Raw genomic sequence first — 18884 nt, 5'->3', positions numbered from 1 at the left:
TATAAATTGTAGGATTAATAAGAGATTTTATTTTTAACGTTCTCGTTCTAATATAAAATAAAGCCAAAAGACAATTTGTAGTTGCTGAAATTATTTCACAGAACGCAAAGCTCATTTGTCACTTCCTTGAAATAGTATCATTAAAGACAAAAACAGAAACATTGTGTTAGCCTAGGGTTACTTTTTTGCTGGTTATTTCCAATGTTTCATACTGAAAACCCGTACTCTCCCCCTTGGAGTTTTTCCTCCTAATTCATTATTTTCATCAAAATGACAGTTTCTCCCAGTATTCCATAATCTCTCAACCCTTACCCCAAATCACCAGGCAGATCAATCTTCTGTAATACTGCTTTCTTTTATTTTTTTAAGATTTTTTGTTGTGGTGGTTGTGAAGAATTTTTAACATTTCCCAAAGCAGACAGAGCGTGTCAGGAGCATTCAAGACCAGCTTCAGCTCGTGGCGAATCTCATTTCATCCGATCCCTGTCTGCATACATACAACACCCACCCCTCATAAGAAAGCAAATCCCAGACAGCGCATTAGGTCATCCCTCAAGATTTCAGTATGTATTATTAAAGGCTGCACACTTTCAAACATGTATGCCATGACCATATCGTCATCCTAAAAAGCTTTAACAGGAATTCCTTAATACCAATATTACAAGAAGCAACAGTCTCAAGTTTCATATTAAATCTTCAAGTGTCTCAAATTTCATAATTTTTAAATGGTCTGTTCTTTGGGGCGTCTGGGTGGCTCAGGTGGTGAAGCGTCCGACTCTTGGTTTCGGCTCAGGTCAGGATCTCAGGGTCCGGAGATCGAGGCCTATCTGAGGCTCTGGGCTCAGGGCATAGTCTGCTTGAGGATTCTCTCCTCTGCCCCTTCCGTGTGCGCGCGCTCTCTCTCTCTCTCAAATAAACAAATCTTTTTAAAAAAAATAGTCTGTTCTTTGAAATCAGAATGTAAATGAAGTTTTCATATTGCAGTTGATGGGTCTTTAAGTCTCTTTAAAACCACTGGTTTTCCCTCCATTTCTGGCTCTTTTTTCTTCTTACAATCTTGCTGAAGAAACTGGATTGTCTAGGGTACTGTACTGACGAGTTACTTCCGGGCTTCAAAAGCTTTAGGATTTCTCTCAGATGACAAAATGGCCTGACACGCATGGCCCTTCCTATCTTCTGGTACCAGTTTAACTACATACAAGGCATCCTGTCAGCTGGCCCCCTCTACCCAGAGTCTTCCAGGGACAGGACTCAAAACTCCTGTCTCAGGACTCCTTTCTCCTGCCTGGTCTGTGACCTGGAAGGCCTGCCTGCTCCCTGCCATTTCCTTGATTCCCAGGGCAATTTAACCCCCAAATATCCACAAAGCCTTCCAAGGCAATTCCAGGCAACGCTGCCCTAGAAAAAGGTAACGTAACGACTTCACTGGAAGACGAAGAGTCTAGGTTTTAGAGTCAGACAGGTTCAGTTCAGTCAGCTTCGGTCCTCAGAGGGACTGAAGGGGTCTCCCTTGCTCTACACCTCAGTTTCCTCCTCTGTAAAATGGGGACCATTGTGCACACTTACAAGATCACAGGGGAAATGAACAAGACAGCGTACGTGAAGTGACCAGCCCAATGACTGGCACATAGTACGTACACAATAAGTGGCAGCTATTTTTATTATAACCTACCTGGGTCAAACCTGCCCATCATATCACACAATCCAGCACTGTCGGCAATGCTGCCGTGTCCCTGGCTCATCGCCAGCTGCCCTGTACGACAGACCTCAGAGAACCCCACCGGAGGCACACCGCTCTGAATAACTAAAGGAAAGACAGACTCTTTGAAGGCAGATTTAATAAATGTCTATTGACTGATATGCCTCCACGTCTCTTCATAACAGGATCTTTTACTTGGGGGTAAAACAGAACAATTAAGTTTGGAAAATGGTCTTTGTATGCTCTACACTTTCTAAAACGGCCAAATATTAAAAATGCAAATTAGAATGGTCCTTATTTTCCCTGAATTCTGGATATCTGGACAAGGTAACTGACATTAATCTTACTTAAATATGCGCTGACTTGGTCATTATTCCCAGTTATGATACTTTTTTTTTAAAGATTTTATTTATTTATTTGACAGAGAGAGAGAGCCAGTGAGAGAGGGAACACAAGCAGGGGGAGTGGGAGAGGAAGAAGCAGGCTCCCAGCGGAGCAGGGAGCCCGATGCGGGGCTTGATCCCAGGACCCCGGGATCACGCCCTGAGCCGAAGGCAGACGCTTAACGACTGAGCCACCCAGGCGCCCCGCAGTTATGATACTCTAAACACATCTGGGAAAAATACAAAAATCCAAACATGGAAAGAAATACACTCCATATTCACAAGAGCCCTAAACACGAATCAGAGTGATCTCACACGGCCAAACAGTTCTTCAACTTAGAATAAGTAGCTATTTATTTTTAACAAGACAAAAAAATATCTACGCGTTTTCATCTGACTCAGAAAAAGTGTATTTTATTTTGAAAGCACCGTCTAGGGCTATAAAAGAGAAAAAAACCAAACTCTTCCATGGACCTCACATCCCAACAATTCCTGCTTTCAATTCCTAAAATCACAGCAACCAGGGATTCATGGGAGCCAGCAGTGTAGACTAACCTTGAACTGTGAGCTGACTGTGGGCCTTCGATGTTTGCTTCCACATTTCAAGGTATCCTGGTTATTGCGGCTTGACACGTGTTCAAACAGGTCATAGATGAAGTCGAATCTGTGTGAGCAGAGAGCAGGGGGGCCACGAGGGGCCCAATTATTAGGTGCTGGAGTACTGTAATTATAATGCCTGTTCCCACTGAAAGTGACCCATGGAGTCCAGGAAAAGCTAGGACAGCTTCCAAAGATTTCAAAGCAACCATTGCCAAAGAGCTTTAGGCACAGAAATAAAAAAATTGTGGCCACCTTCTGAGCACTAGACTCTGGCGGAAGAGAAGCGGATTGGGCTGAAAATGACCAGGACCAGGGTGACATGCCACTGAGGAGTGCTGTGCTTCCAGATGGCCACCTAGCTTCCTGCAGCCTTGATGTGCTTGCCTGGAGGAGGGAGATGATTCTGCACATCTCACGGTTTCGCAGATCCACCCCGTTAACGGAGGGAAAGGTACTCAACGGCAGTGACGCGCACTAGGGTTTCAGTCCTGCCCCCATCCCTTCCAAGCTACGGGACTCGGGCAGATGCTGGGCTTAGCCTCATTTTTCACTTGATAAATGAGGGTGATTTTAGAATTTATGATATTGCTAAAAAGTTCTATAAAATTGCCACTACTAATAAAAAGTATGGAAGATGCTTTCTTTCATGGAAGATGCTAGAGCCACGGGCTGTGAAGTGGGGGGCGGGTGGCTTCCCCAAGAGCAGGGAAGGCCGGACCACATCCGAGCATCCACCCAGCGCCCCCAAGGCGGCACCATCAAGGCTTCCCACCACTTCTCACTTTGCCGCGTCCCTTTCTCATTTTTGTTCCAGGGCGCGATTTCGTGCTCACCCTTTGAAGTTCTCTAACTATGCTTCGAGCACTTTGGAGAAGAGCCCGGGTTCCACTAAAATGTCACAGATGTCAAAGGTGAAAGACAGCAGAGCCAGCAACAGCGAAAGCCCCTCACAGTTTTGCTGAGAGAAACCTGGACTGGAACAGAAACTTCTTTACTCCAGTCACAAAACCCCTTTTCATGATGGCAAAGGCGACCAGCCAAATGCTACCCTGCTGACCTCCACACCTGTGATCTTTCCACAGCCAAAGGCTTCTATTTAACATCAAGGTCATTTTTAAATGTATCATTTAAAATCTAACAACTAAGAAATTGCTTTGATAGGTAACATGCTATAGTATTTTTAAAACATCGCCACTATTATTTTTTTTAAAGTAAACTCTACCCCCAACGTAGGGCTCCAACTCAGGACCCGAGATCGAGTCACATGCTCTACCGACTGAGCCAGCCAGGGCCCCTGAACACCACCATTTTTATAGATCCAAATCTCCTCTAAAAATAGGAACAGGTGACAGTGCTATAAACGGGGAATCTTCACACTTCCAGCAAAGTTAAAACAAATCTAAATATCTTCCAGTTCCAAGCTCCTAAACTGACATTATAGGTGGCCTTCCTTCACCCCAATTCACAGCTGTCTGTGTGTCCAGGTGGCCACCCACCATTTACATTCCTAAAAGTATTAGGGTTTTTAATAATTGCGCTACCTTCCTTCCTTGGATAATAAAAATTTGTTTCTGTTACAGATTCATGCTGAATCTGAAACAAGTCTCAAAAGCTTTACCCCAAGGGTTATCTCCCCCCCCCGCTCTCCCACACAGCCTCCTGCTTTAATACACACAAACAGCTAGACCAACCAACTACTGATGTAATGGTGTGAATTTACCAGTCATGAATGAATAAATGAACGTGTAAGTCTGTCGTCTTAGCTGAGTTAATACTTGTTTATTTTTTCTGACATCCCTTAAACTAGAGACAGATGGGTCCTACAGACCCAAGGCTGAAACCAATTTAACACACAGCTCTAAGCTTGTTGTGAAGAAAGGAGGTCATCCTGGTTAAGATCCTAGGTTCTGGAACCAAGCAGAGCAAATCAAGACTAGCTGTGGGTTCTTGGGCAAGAGACTTTCCTGCTCCAAGAATCAGTCTGTTCATCTGCATACCAGGGTTCATAGTCTCTAACTCGCGGATATGCATGCTGTTCTCACGGTACCTCATTAAACGGAAGTCACTGCTACTCGTATCACCTTCTATATCTCGGTCATGTTATTAATGAAATATTGCCCATGAAAGGAGATAATAAATCAAGTTGCTTCCATATTAATTTTTTCTATATTTGTAAATTAAAAGCATTTGCTCAAACAATAGTTTGCTTGCTAAGGATGTCTTGGGGAGGAGACGGGCATACCGGCTTTCTCTTAGCAAGTTGAGAAGATCATCTCTAAAGGTATCTCTGTTCTTCTCCAAGATGCCCCGGACATCATACTGCACCTGGTTTTTACAAAAAATAAATGAGAAACGGTACAACTGATCAAAAGAATAACTTCAGGTCGTAAGCATCTCCTTTCAAAGCCAGACCCACGAAGAGAAGTCATTTTGATACATTTATGATTGGCTTCGGAAATTACTATTTCTCTAAATACCAACTGGGCAAATCTCACTAAGGATCTCAATTAGGAAGTTACCTCTCCAGCGTAGTGTTTCACTCCAAAATTGTTGACTGCAACTCTCGGCTTCACGTAAAAGTGGTTATTCTAATAAAGAAACAAATGCAAATGCCTAATGTCACTTACTGATTTGCACTGACTTCCCAAGAGAATTAACTACAACAGATGGTGACAACAATTTTGAAAACCCACCACGCATTGGATGTTTAGGTCAGAGCGTGTGACACACTTTATCAAAACCACGTAGGTCTTGTCTGTCACTGCAGAAGTGAGGTTAAATTCTATACTCATCAACTACATGTGGGCACGTCCTGATGAGTAGCCCCAAATCTATCCCTTTAACTTATTTCAACTTAGTTCTAGCAACTGGAGAAGAGAGCTTTGGTTTGAGAAAAAAAATTACATGTGGGAAACACAGTGGAGCCAACAGCACTGAAATATCTTATGTGTAATCTTAATCCACAGATCAGCTACTCAGACATAATTAAGAATTGGTAGGTTTTGACATACAGCGTGTTGATTGTGTAACTTCTCCAATAAGGTGCTGTCTGTGGCTTGAGGAAAATGGCTTTCTTCGTTGATAAGGGCTAGGAGACCAAGTTTCTAGAAGAGAGGAAAGAAGTTACATGAATTATAAGTTGAATGCCTCAAAATATTTCAGAGCTCCCTTCCCCCTCTCTCAAGTAAGTGTTTGTTACAGGAAAAGGCATAACAATTTCTTGGTTTAAAAAAAAATTCAGAATGACACTATGAAGACGTCCAGTGAATTTAAGTTCCATAGAAACATGGAAAAATGGACCCACCACAATTCTGGGGACAAAACTATAATTGGCCAGTCTACAACTGGTGGTGGCAAAGCTTTCGATGCTGACTTAAAGTCTAAGTGAAGCCAATTCACACACTGTTGATCCTAAAATATGGAGTTCAATGAGACAATAGGTTTGAAGCAGCCAAGTATTTAAATTCAACCTTGCACATTTGTATGTATGTTTCCAAATGGTCCATTGTGTTCTAAACATTCACATCCTTGATGTGCATGTTGGCACAAGCTATTTTGTTCCCATAAATATGAATCAGCCCAGCGGGACACCCTTGGGACTGCTACAGTGCTTCAACAATGTTACCTTCTCAATCAGGTCCAAGCATTCACCATTGTCTATCCAGTCAATGTCTTCCCACACCAATCCCTCCCTGTAGCAAGATTTAAAACGGCTAAGTTATAATAAAATAGAGCTTTAAAACTATCTAATTTAGTGACTGATTTAAAAAAAAATTGAAGTGGAATCCTGAGTGCTTACCTGCTATATTCTAGTTGTTCCAGAGAAAAAATATGCTTGTTGAAATATTCCTGAAGTTTCTCATTTGCATAGTTTATATTGAACTGCTCAAAGTGATTAACCTAAATGGGGGGGAACCATTCAACAAGTTATCTTTAGTGCCCTTACATATACAGGTGAAGAAAAGGGGAAAGAAAATCTGGGGAGAAATATATCAATATTTATTTGAAGAGATTAGTTCACGATCAGCCAATAAGGGGAGAGAAAGCATACCTCAAAGTTTTCAAATCCAAAGATGTCAAGAATGCCAATAGATTTAAAGTCATCTTTGCCTTTGATCCTGCTATTAATCTTCTTAATCACCCACTCGAAGCAGCGAGCATAAAGTGCCATGGCCAAGGAGTCTCTGCTGTCTTCCGCCTGTGGGACAGGAGACACAGCGACTGTCTCCTGCTGACCATGGACAGCCCAGGCACGGAAGTCCATCCCTGCCCCCCTTGAAGACACACGCACTGAACAGGAGTGACACTTGGGCCCCCAATACCAAGTCAATCAGTACCACCTAGGAACACACAGATGTCTAAAGAAAGGCTGAACTGGAGCTCACTCACTCACTTTACAGTAGGATTCGCTCAGACCTCTTTTAAATATCAGGCTTTCAAACTCAAGCTTTCATGTTGAGTTATAGGAAAAAAGCTAAACCAACACATATATATACAGCTACAAATTTTATCAGGTTTAAGACAACAATTAAGACCTGAGTTTTCTCACGATCACCTTCTCATAATCTACTTATTAAAAGATTTTGATTTATTAGAGAGAGAGCAAGCCGAGAGAGCAAGCATGAGTGGGGTGAGGGGTAGAGGGAGAAGCAGACTCCCCACTGAGCAGGGAGCCCCACGGGGGGGCTCAGTCCCAGGACCCTGGGATCATGACCTGAGCCGAACGCAGATGCTTAACCGACTGAGCCACCCAGGCGCCCCTCATGATCTACTTTCTACACAGAAAAATGTTCTTCATGGCCTGGTTAGCAATTTTACTTATCCAATCAGGAAACTGATATTAGATGGGCTGGCACATGTAATTGGCTCAAGGCGGTAGCAGAAGGGAAACTAAGCACTACTACATAATACTAACAATAAATTACCATAGCTCGTGTTTATTTGGTACTTAAGTAACTGGCATATATTTATTATTATCCTTACAAGAATCCTATGAATTAGGTATGATCATTATCCCTGTCTTACAGAGGAGGAAACAGACACAATGACTCCCCAAGAACAGAAAGTAGTATGTCAGGACTCGAACTCAGGAAATCTCCATCAGACCCAGTCCTCTTTGAAACGCGGCATCACGACCTCTAAGAAAACGATCAACTTTGTCTCCTCCCTTCAGCAGGGGTATCTTCTTTATTCTGATCAGGAACCAAACTCATTTGAATGGTTTGTGGCAGTGAGTTATTTGAATCAAAGCCATGAATGTGAAAACGCGGGAGTGTCTTTTAAAAACACGCTTTGACGGCAAAGGGCACGTACCTGTTGAACGGTGAGGGGCGTGAGGATCTCCTCCCCCCTGAGGAACATGGATCTCTGCGTCAGAGCGTCGGTGAGCTGTGCGGGGTCCAGCCCAAGTAGCTCGGCAGACCTGCCCAAGGCTGGAAACGAAGAACAAGGCAAAAGTGGATGCACTGAGCCAAGAAGGAACGGGCCGCGGGCCCCCAAATCTAACTCCACACAGTGACATGGGTTCAAGGCGAACTCCACGCGGTGACGCATTAAAGCAGGGAACAGTCCTCAGTCCGTCAGGTGGAATTTACAGAACACACACTCTACTGGTAAGTAGGAGTCTCAGGCTAGGAGCAGAGAACCTGACGCTTGGACCAAGCGGGGTCCTGAGACCCTCAGGCAGCAGCTACCCAAGATCTGCCAGAGTCTTGCAAGGTCGTAACTAGTTGCCGTGATATTAGGATGTCGTTTGCTGTTTTACTCGCATTCCCTTACCACGATCGAGAGGAGTTTTCTGGTGGCTACGTGACACGAGGTGTCTCAACAAACCGAGTGCAGAAGCAGGTAAGAGAATCCAGCTGTCCCCCATGCCATCAGCTATCTTCCAAGTTTGCAAAAATGTAAGGCAATGTCACTCTTTTTTTAAAGATGTATTTATTTGAGAGAGAGGGAGCACGAGCAGGGGGAGAGGGAGAGGCAGACTCTCCGCGGAGCAGGGAGCCTGACATAAGGATGCATAAGGAAATGAATTTTTCGTCTTCACAACACATCACTGAGGCACTTTATGGATAAGAAGTCACCGGTGTTGGGGGATAAATAACTCAAGGAGCAGCCTGTGGGCAGCATTTCCGCTTGAGAACGAACGGGCTTCCCCAGGACATTACGTCACCGCGCCCCTGGCCCCTGACATTTGTCTACGTCTAATCCTGTTGCTCATCTTTCTTTACTGGGTCCGTTTTCCTCTGGTCTTGCTAAGAATGAGAACACAGCCACCATCCCCTGCAGTAATCACCCCTCATACGTTGGACCCTTTCAGAGCTGACAGTTCCCATCAGATACAAAGTTCCGTGGGTCTCTGTCCAGGGTCAGAAAGCTCGTTCTGTAAAAGGCCAGAGAGTAAATATTTTCGGTCTACGCTCCCTATGAGGAAAAACCCAAGGGGGAGGGAGCTAGGGAGGGGGCATCTTACCCGTTTTGAAGGACACTTGGGCCCCACCAGCAGTGATAAATTCTATGTTCCCAAGATGTAATACCCCAGCGAGCAGCCTCAGAACCTCCCGAACTTCCTCCCTGCTGAACTGCATCACCTCCATTGCCGTCTGAAAGAAAATCAACGTATTTAAGTTTTTGTTGTTTTTCTTCCATATTAAAGAAAACGAAGAACCCATTACTCAGTAAAATTGTTAGGTCTTGTTCTAAAGGCAAGAAAACAAGAAACAGACTCATGACCCCTCACTTTTAGATGATAAGGCTCTCGCACAAAAGAATATGACATTAAGGAAGAAGTGTAGAATGTGGAAAGAGCACCAGTCGATGACATCAAACGAGATACGGGCCTCATCAGTGCCAGTGACGCCACAGAATTCCCTAAGAGTCACAGTGATGACGCTGATAAATGCTTTTGCTGTAGATACTGAAGCATAATGGGACATTTATTTTCTTGCACATAGTCAGTGGGGAAGGGGAAGGCTTCAAGGGACTGTTCCAGTGTAAATTTCGGGGCCTTTCCCTAATGGCGAAACGCGGCAGGGACCCAAGTCAGAGGAATACAGTTCTCTACTAGGAACTCTGTAGATAGGAGTATCTCTGCTCCTTTTATAATAGAAACTGATGGAATAGATGAATGGATTCAGATCAGTCTTCTCTAGACATTCATCACATCTCTTTTCAATTTCTCCAAAGAGTTCTTAAAGATCTTGTCTTGGCCCCTCCATAGGAAGTGGAAGTTAACATAATGCTGTTTGGGGAAGAATAAAAATAAACAGGCCCCTACAGGAGAAGAGGTTCGTTCCCAAATACAAGTACCTAAACACCTGAAGCCAGGTATGGTCTGAATCACATTGAAGATCTCATTTTCTATTGTGATTGATTGACGGATTGGTTTCAGAGATGAGCGGGGGGGTAGGGGCAGGGGCGAGCAGGAAAGAGAGAATCTTTAGCAGGGTCTGTGCTAGGCATGGACACGGGGCTGGATCTCAGGACCCTGAGGTCATGACCTGAGCTGAAATCAAGAGTCGGACGCTTAATGCTTAACCAACCCAGGTGCCCCTGTGTTATGATTTAGAAGCCATATTCTTGTCAAGAGAAAAGCACCCCTTTCCCCCAACCGAGGTATTATTGGTAATACCGATGAAAATGACCTACCAAGAGCATGTGGACGCACAATGTAATAATCGTTAACAATGACAATCACTTTAGGGGATTAGGAAGGAAACCATGCACCACTTTGAAGCAGTAGAAATTGTAAAAGGAAACAACTGGAGATTTAACATGTGAAACATTTAGCTTTTTTACAAGGAAAAAACAAAGTTGAAACAAAGGGCAAATACAATAAGCAGGAAAACAATTTAAAAATTGTAAGAGAAGGAGCAATAGCTTGGCCATAATAAAAGGTACATGAACAACAGAAATAAAATAGGCATTTCTTATAGGAGCATATGCAAGTCCTTCCTAGAAATCAAACATGTACAAATGAAAGAAAATCTGAGATCGCTTCTATTAAGTAGCAAAACACTTGTGAATGATAAACCTAAAATTGGTGAAACTGGGACGCTGATGCACTGGTCATTGGTGCTCTAAGTTACTATAATCTTTTTGGAAAACAAGATTATATGACAGTATCGTGCTGGTCGTATATGTACCAGCAATAGTTGAGAACAGTCCAATAGTTTAGAATAGTGTATACTTTTTAAAGGAAATTATGATCATCCAGAAACATGATTTATGATAGCTTTCTATAAAAAGTTTAAAATTATGTCTTTCTGGGGTGCCTGGCTGATTGCTAAAGCATGGGATTCTTCATCTTGGGGTCATGAGTTCAAGCTCCATGGTGGGTGTAAAAATTAACTTAAAAAACATAAAACCACATTATCAATAAATTTTTTAAAAATTATATTTTTGTAACTCTTTTTTTTTTCTTAATCTCTACACTCAATGTGGGACTCGAACTTACAACTGAAGATCAACAATCGGGTTATCTACCAAATGAGCCAGCCAGGTGCCCCATAAAGAAAACCAGCCTGGGAAGTAAATACACTGTGTTGAAAACAGTTGCAATGTTAGTGTTGGTAAACTCACAAACATTATGTTCCATCACGTCTTTTAATGTTTTGACAATATTTTTACAATAACAGTACAACATTTTACAATATTAGCGGTGAATGGATAAACAAATTGCTGCCGATTCAAGGGAAGAGCATTCACTAGAAAAAGGAACGACCTGTGTTCTGTATGATGCAGACGAGTCGAAGGAGGTAGATAGGAGGATACGCTCTGTGTGGTTTCACTCACAAGAACCTCTAGGAGAGACAACTCTACTGATTTGTGCCTGAAAACAGATCAATGGTTTCCTAGGAGTAGGGTGGCTGGGAAGGGCCAAAGGAACATTTGGAGTATAGAATCACCCTTCATTTTGATTGTGGTCGTGGGTACATGCATGAGTAAATTCAAAATCCATTAAAACGCATACTTTAAATGGTAGCATTTTATTATGTCCACTGCCTTTCAATAAATCAGATTACAAATTAAAACACCATGAATTATTTAATCGGGGGTGAGAAGACTCATTTCATGGGTGCAAACAGAAACTGACACAAAGAATAAGATTAGTCGAGTGCTTACCAATTAAAAAAAAATGGAAAAATAATTATTCAGATTTACGTACTCTAAAAGTTAAAAGTAAAGAAAGATAGTTAAGAAACACAGGATAATTTCTTATTCTCAAGACTCTTAAAATAGCAGTGAGGACCAAACCAAACAGCGAAATAATTATAAAGCACCTACTCTGTGCAAAAGTTAATACTTTCCCTCTGATTGACGTTTTCCTCCTATAAGACATATTCAACACTAACTTACAAAAATTCTTAGATCATAGAATGATCACAGAAATGAAAGTCTTCACTGTTTAAGTCAACTACCTGGACATTATATAACACTAAATGGAAATAAGACAAAAAAAAATAATAAGTTTGCAGTAGCAGAAAACGTGAAGCAATCATATGAAAATCATCGAGAGATGCCCGATGACAATATTCTTGGCTGAGTTTTTAAATCCATACTGAAGTCATATACGGAGATAGAAAGCAAACAAAGTGTGCTTACTGTGTTAATAAATTTGACTACTTTCAATCTAATTCTAAGTGAATTAGGAGCGTGGTGATGAGTAGTAATTGCATTAATCATACCGCGGGGTAATTTAATGGCTGCCCCGTCGCCAGCAGCGTGGGCATGCGTGCTGGAACCACCAGCAAGAGCCTGTAATTATTGTGCCCTACTGTCCTGTTTACAATCTCTCCAGTTACAATCTCCACCCCCCTTTGGCAAGAGTAGCTACTTTAAAGCTTGTTATCATTATCTTATTTTCTCAACGATATGGCTCCAAGACTTAAAAACATGCTGGGAAATTCTCAGTATAGTTCAGAAGCACTAAATAGCAATTTAGTTATAATAAAACTGGCACAAAATTAAAATATTTTCAATAAAGTCCGTATTAGGCACATTAAAAAAAAAAAAAAGGTTTTTGGGAAAGTGGGGGTGGGTGGGGAGAAGGAGGGAGATGACAAATATGTGATCTGGTCCCAACTGTGAAGGACCAAAGGAAGCCAGGCTCATCGCGATAGAAATTAATAGAAAAGAGGGGCAAATTTCAGGTGCTTTACTGCCAAAAGGTATGTCCGCTTAGGGGCTCAGGCAGTTGGCCACGAGGTGTAGAGGTGCCATTCAAGGCAAAGGGACCATAGATGAATCCTGAATAGTGTCACTGAAACAGTGGAAGAGGAGGCTATTCAGGGCATAGTAAATCGCAAGTAAGCAATTTGATAATAATCTATTATGTAATGTGATACTATGCAATATTGTTATTTTATAATATAAAATTTGCTTATGCTCCCAAGTTCTTCACCACTGAAAGAGATTGATGTTTCCATGCTTGGCAAAATTGAGGTTTAAAGTCAGCCCTTTAAGTCTTAATAAAAACTGACTCATGTGGAATGAATTTATGCATACATATACATGGACGCACACCATTAAAAACCCAGGGATATACCCAGTAAGGCCGATACGGTTCAGAAACCCCCAGTCCTGGTCCACAGCCAGGCATGCTATAAACATTCAACATCTGTGGAGTAAGAGAATCTGAAAAGATTATCACCCAAAGACTCCTGTTACTTCACACACATTTTATCAGCTACCATTCTGGTGGGTCAAATGCAGATAAATTAGTTGTTTCTATTGACTTGAAATTTCTAGGGCAACTTGAAAGGCTGCATAAAAACATGGCTATAAAATTCAGCATACGTTCACGGAGTCTGTACCAGAAAAATCAGGTCCCCTAAAGCTGTCCAGGGTATTTTACGGGCACTTATTTATATTAATGTCAAGTGGTAGCAATGATGAACTCTAAAAATACATAAAGCAAATTCTCAATAAAATAAGCAAAATTCTTAAAAGAAGTATACAGGGGTATACTGACATTGAAGTTGATAAAAAATCACTTTTTAGCAGCTAAAAATGAACATATGTATGAAATGTATGAAATGACATTTGTATACATAATTCACAGAAATAATTTCTATGAACCTTTCAACATATTCTGCAAACAAATGTCCTTCAGCTTTAATGGAATGTGGTCCCTTCCCTTCCTTTGATCCCAAAACCTCCGGGGAAAGTAGCTTTATGAAACTGAAATATGAAAATAAAAATTTAAGTGGTACTTGATTTTGGAGGAAAATACTGAGAGAAAAGTTACATTCAAAGCAGCTGTACAGTATGATTCAGTCTTTTTTCCTTCTTTAGCAGGATACCGGAATTATATGTGGCCCATTTACTGCAGCCTCCTTGGTGCCTAGAACAGTGCCTGGCACACAGCAGGTGCTCAAACACGTTGAATATATAAAACCGACTTCAGCCTGAAGAGTTCAGTGTCTCTTTTTCACCATTCCTGTCACTCCTGGTTACAGAGTAAGGTAGAACAATGGGCGGGCTGGTATTGAGAGGATACTTATGATCGTAGAAATTATGATTTTAGGAATGTAATCCTAACTATATAATCATTAAAGCTGATATATTCACTGTAAATACATAACACAGAATGATAAAATCCTAGAATTCTGCCTCATGAGATAACATTTTTGGTATATTTTTTTGTCCCAGCCTTTTTTCTGCATAAAATTACTGTATCAATTATCATTATATCCTCAATTATACATAAAATGCTTTTTTAAATAAAAGGATTATGAAGTGTTGCAGCTTATCTTCCTCAATTATAAAATAAGCAAGTTTTTCCATATAATTAAATATATTTGAGCATATGTTTTGCTTGCTGTAATGGACCTAATCTTATGGCTATAACAAATTATTTAAGCCATTCCCCAATTTATGGTTCTTGCAGATTCAGGTAAAGGGAGAAAAAAAAATGAAGGGAAAAAATCTTACTTTTTTAGAAAAGAGTATTTTTCCTCCTTTCTAAAAAGGTGCACTTTTGTTTTCTTTTCTGACCGTATTGCTTAGAACTTTCAGAAGGTTAAATAATAATAAAAACTACATGTTCCTGATTTTAATACATAGCAGCTAGGTTTTCAATGCCATTCCTAATAGGCCGACACTAAAAAGTAATCCCAAAGTAAATATTTAAGAATATACAGATGGAATACTTGTAACCTTGTCTACATCTATATCAATGTCATGTACAAATTTTCTTCCTTTCTCGATGATACCTTTTCAACATAAGATTAGATTTTAAATGCCAAAACCTACTCTTTCAATTCAATAATGAAAGCTAGCAATCAATGAAAAGCAGGGCGAGCCCCAAAGGTCTACCTGTAGGCTAGCAAAAGGCACAAACAATTCTGAATCAGAAAAAGAAGGTCCAAGAGGAGAGCAGAGGAAACGCAGCACAGTAACTTCTCCGGGGCTCTCAGGACAAGGGGAGGACCCGATGCCCAGTGCACCCTAGTGGCCAGCGAGCTAATCAGTAGGAGACCTGCTGCTTCTTGGACAATTAGGAGTCTGTCTCCTGCCACAAACAACGTGCTTCTGTCACAAAGCACTGATCACCAGCTTCAAGAAAGAAAAAGAAAAAAAAAAAGGGAAAAAAAAATCCTGTCCTTCTTTGCCCTTTTCATCAAAGATGAGTTTTCATATTTATTCTAATACACAGTAAAGACAATACTAAACAAATTGAGAGAAAGTCTGAGTAGTGATAGAACTACAGGAGCAAAATAAGATTGGGAAAGAAAATTTAAAATATTTAAACATTTCATAAAATCCAACTCTCAGTCATGCTGTCCAGGGCACACAGCAAAAGGTGTTGTCACAGCGGGCTTTCTTGTTAACAGTTTCAAGGAAGGCATTTGGCAAGAGAAACCCCTCTGCATTATAAATGACAGAATAAAAGGGACACAGAGGGGAAGAGGATCATATTATAGCCAATCCTGTTCTTAATTTCAATTTAAAATGTGGAAAAATGATGTATAATATATATCCACTTAAAAAAAAAACCTGATTTCATTCCACAAGGCATTTTTATGAACAATCTAGAAGAATAAATGGGGCTACTGAATAGAGAACTGTTGACAACTATAAAGACAAGAACCTGACCAACCAACCTGGGGTGTGCTAGAAGCAGGGACCACCCACCTGACTTGTGGATTAGTCTGGGATTTGGAGTTAGACTCTCCACACTGGCTCTATCTGGTACTGTGTGTGGTTAGGCTGGACACCAACCTCTCTGAGTCGTAGAGTGTAGACAGCCTGGGTTCCTACCCTCACAGGGTTGTTAAGAGCAATGAGAGAGATGGCCCATTTGAGTCCATGTAACAAGAGCTCAATGTGAGCTGCGTTTACGATGAATGAACCCTAGGTCCACTTATCCAACTGTCGTAGTAATGACTCCGGCGAAGGAACGGAGACCGCACTGGCAGAAATCTACGGGCCATTTGCAATTGGGTGGGGCTATTAATAAAGCTCGATGACCAGGCTTCCTAAATGTTGTCACCTTATAACAAAGTCCATGTGATATCAGAAAACCATAAGTGACACATGTATCCACACCTCAGAGTTGTAAGGTGACTACCGTTCTTGTGGTCAGAATCGGTTCTCAGAATCAGGCAAGGAGAACTAGACAAGACAAGATCCTAACAGTCACCTGGCCTAAAGGTTGACAGATATTTAGCTGTAGAAACTGTTATAAAAAAATAAAAATAAATAATGAGCTCAAAAAAGAAAGACTGGCATGTTCCAGTGCCAAGCCTGTGATATATATTTTTTTAATACATACACTGTCCCAAGTCAACCCCCCCCCCATCCTGAATGCCACAAATATTTATCTACCTTCTAAAGAAAGAGGATTCTCTTCCAGTCTGGAACATTCTTTATCATGACTTGGAACAAGAAGAAAGTACCTAGTCTCCTACAGCGATGCAAATGTAATTACTTCTATTTTCATTAAAAACATCTTTTTGAAACAGGAACTGAAATGTCACTTTTTTTTTTTAAATTTTTTAGGGGGGTTATCACTCTTAATAAAGGGAAAATAAGAAAGTAACTTACAATCACTTCCCTGAAGGATTCCTGGTCACTGATTGTCTTGTCTTCTACACATCCAGATTGACTCAAGTAGTGGTAGTTTTCTGGCACAGATAAATAAAATTCTTCTATAAAAATAAAGAAAAACATTAAAATCAGTATTGGACAGGCAAGGATAAGATAGAATCCAAAAGAGTTTGTACTTTTAAAAAAATAATAAAGTATATAAATCACAGTCCCCTATTAATATAAAAAAAAGTTCTCTCTTAATCGTCATTTAGAGAAAATAAAAAGGATTTAATTAGGGGTGCCTGGGTGGCTCAGCCAGTTAAGCGTCCAAGTCTTGACTATGCTCTCTTAAAAAAAAAATCAATAAGTAAAAATAAAAATAAAGGATTTAATGAAACTAGATGGCATGACAGAAAATGTTCTTAAAAAACGAACTGATAAGGATCCTGTTTTATTTTCCCTTAAAAATCAAATGTTTAGAAATTAGCTTTATAAACCAGTTACAATATGCATCATACATTTTTTCTTATAACTATCCCATTAAATTAGAAAAGTACCCAGATCCCAAAAACAAAAAATGTCACATTTCTCTACTGATGATTTTCTCTCTACATTATTTGGCTCTAAAATGGACTCAGCGTCTTTCATTATTCTCATACATTTCGTTTCAATTGATGGAATACCAACAAAACCCAAACAGAGGTCTTACTGACGGCTTTTCTAGGGAAACAAGTTGCTAACCCATATTTCTCTGCTGGTCTCCCATTCACTTACCTCTCTGTTCATGTTCTAGCCCTGCCAGCAGTGCATAGAATATGTGATAATTCCTCTCCCCAGGGTTTTGCCTTACTACTCGGTTCTGTGGGGATAAATCAGATTTCATCTCAGAGATGTTTCCTCCATTTAATGAACACAAATCAATAATTGCCAAAAATTATTATTATAGAAGGAAATGTGAAGTAAATCATGTTTACTTACTTTTTCTAATAAATCTTCATGTGAAAAGCAATGGCCAGTCAAGGAGCAAAACCAGGATATGACATGCTCAATTAGGCTTTAATTTTCTACTCTTTGTCATCCGAATAATTGCAAATTCCTATTCCTTTGACACTGAGACTTCTAGTGCCAAGAGATGAGCCAGCAAAGCATAGACTTCAAACAGGACACATGGTGTCCTAGGAGGTGCCAAACTATTTGACAGAACTGATCTCAAACAACAAACACTTGATGCTTGATGACGAATCCAATTTTCCAGATTACTAACATAACAGAATTTTCCAAAAGAAAAACAGTTATCTCCTAGAATAGTTAATAGGTCAAACATAGTAATTTTAAGCAAACACTGAAATGTTTCACATTATCTGTCCTTACGATTACCAAGAGCAGTTTGTACTTATAGAGTCAAATACTAAAGACAAGACTGAAATGAAACAGGATACAATCTACAATTCTCCCGCCCTGAATATTTCCCTTCTGGCAGATGTTCAGCTGAACGAACTTCCCAAAGCGACTGGAGTTGTTGTTGTACACGGTCTTGGCATTGCCGAAAGCTTCCATGATGGGGCTGTGAAAGACGTGAGGACAACCTCCGGTTATAAAATACATCAGTCATGAGATGTCAATTTCAGCAGAGGAGCTGTATCAATAACATTGAAATCACTATGTACGGTGACAGATGGTCACCAGACTTCTCGTGGGGATCATTTCACAATGTGCAGAAATAGCTCATCCCTATGACATACACCTGAAACTGACAGGACATTGTATGTCATTATACAACAATAAAAAAAAATTTTTATTAAAAAAAAAGTGAGGACAGCAGTGAGTGTTAATTAGGGGAGATCTAAAAACAGCAAGAGCGTTCCTCACAAATGTCAAAATATACAATTGCAAGAAAAATCTGAAATCAAAAGGACCTATGGTGACTACATTTACTTACAGAAGAGCCAGATCTTCCAAGCACTTGCTGAAATGGGTTAATAACGCGTATCTATTTTGAATGAGAGCTCTTAGAGCTCAGTGTGCAGCCACGGGATGCTACAAAGTTCATGCGACCACAATGGCTTGTCCTTGTGCAAACCAACCTGGGTTTATACACACAGGCCAGGGATGGCACAGAAAAAGACCCCACTTAAATTTCAGCAACCGAAAAAGTCCCAGTCCTGGGC

The 18884-nt window shown here is 40.6% G+C and overlaps 1 protein-coding gene across 3 annotated transcripts in view; it reads right to left on the bottom strand.

Moving 5' to 3' along the window:
- Positions 1 to 18884, bottom strand: part of MYO10 (myosin X) — a 206828-nt gene that overhangs the window by 72303 nt on the left and 115641 nt on the right. For all 3 annotated transcript variants that reach the window (XM_087867966.1, XM_087867967.1, XM_087867968.1), the window contains 13 exons: positions 18156 to 18280; positions 17695 to 17708; positions 17491 to 17575; positions 16732 to 16835; positions 9155 to 9284; positions 7996 to 8114; positions 6734 to 6880; positions 6482 to 6582; positions 6308 to 6374; positions 5694 to 5786; positions 5202 to 5270; positions 4925 to 5007; positions 2638 to 2746 (listed from right to left, as the gene is read on the bottom strand). In XM_087867966.1, the coding sequence (XP_087724092.1) occupies positions 2638 to 2746; positions 4925 to 5007; positions 5202 to 5270; positions 5694 to 5786; positions 6308 to 6374; positions 6482 to 6582; positions 6734 to 6880; positions 7996 to 8114; positions 9155 to 9284; positions 16732 to 16835; positions 17491 to 17575; positions 17695 to 17708; positions 18156 to 18280 (1246 nt within the window). The remainder of the gene's footprint in view (positions 1 to 2637; positions 2747 to 4924; positions 5008 to 5201; positions 5271 to 5693; positions 5787 to 6307; positions 6375 to 6481; positions 6583 to 6733; positions 6881 to 7995; positions 8115 to 9154; positions 9285 to 16731; positions 16836 to 17490; positions 17576 to 17694; positions 17709 to 18155; positions 18281 to 18884) is intronic.

Source organism: Ursus americanus, chromosome 15, assembly GCF_024610735.1.
Source record: "Ursus americanus isolate L20-20 chromosome 15, mUrsAme1.1.p, whole genome shotgun sequence".
Taxonomy (NCBI): domain Eukaryota; kingdom Metazoa; phylum Chordata; class Mammalia; order Carnivora; family Ursidae; genus Ursus; species Ursus americanus.
Note: the sequence above shows the minus strand (reverse complement) of the source record. Positions and strands in the feature narration are given on the sequence as shown.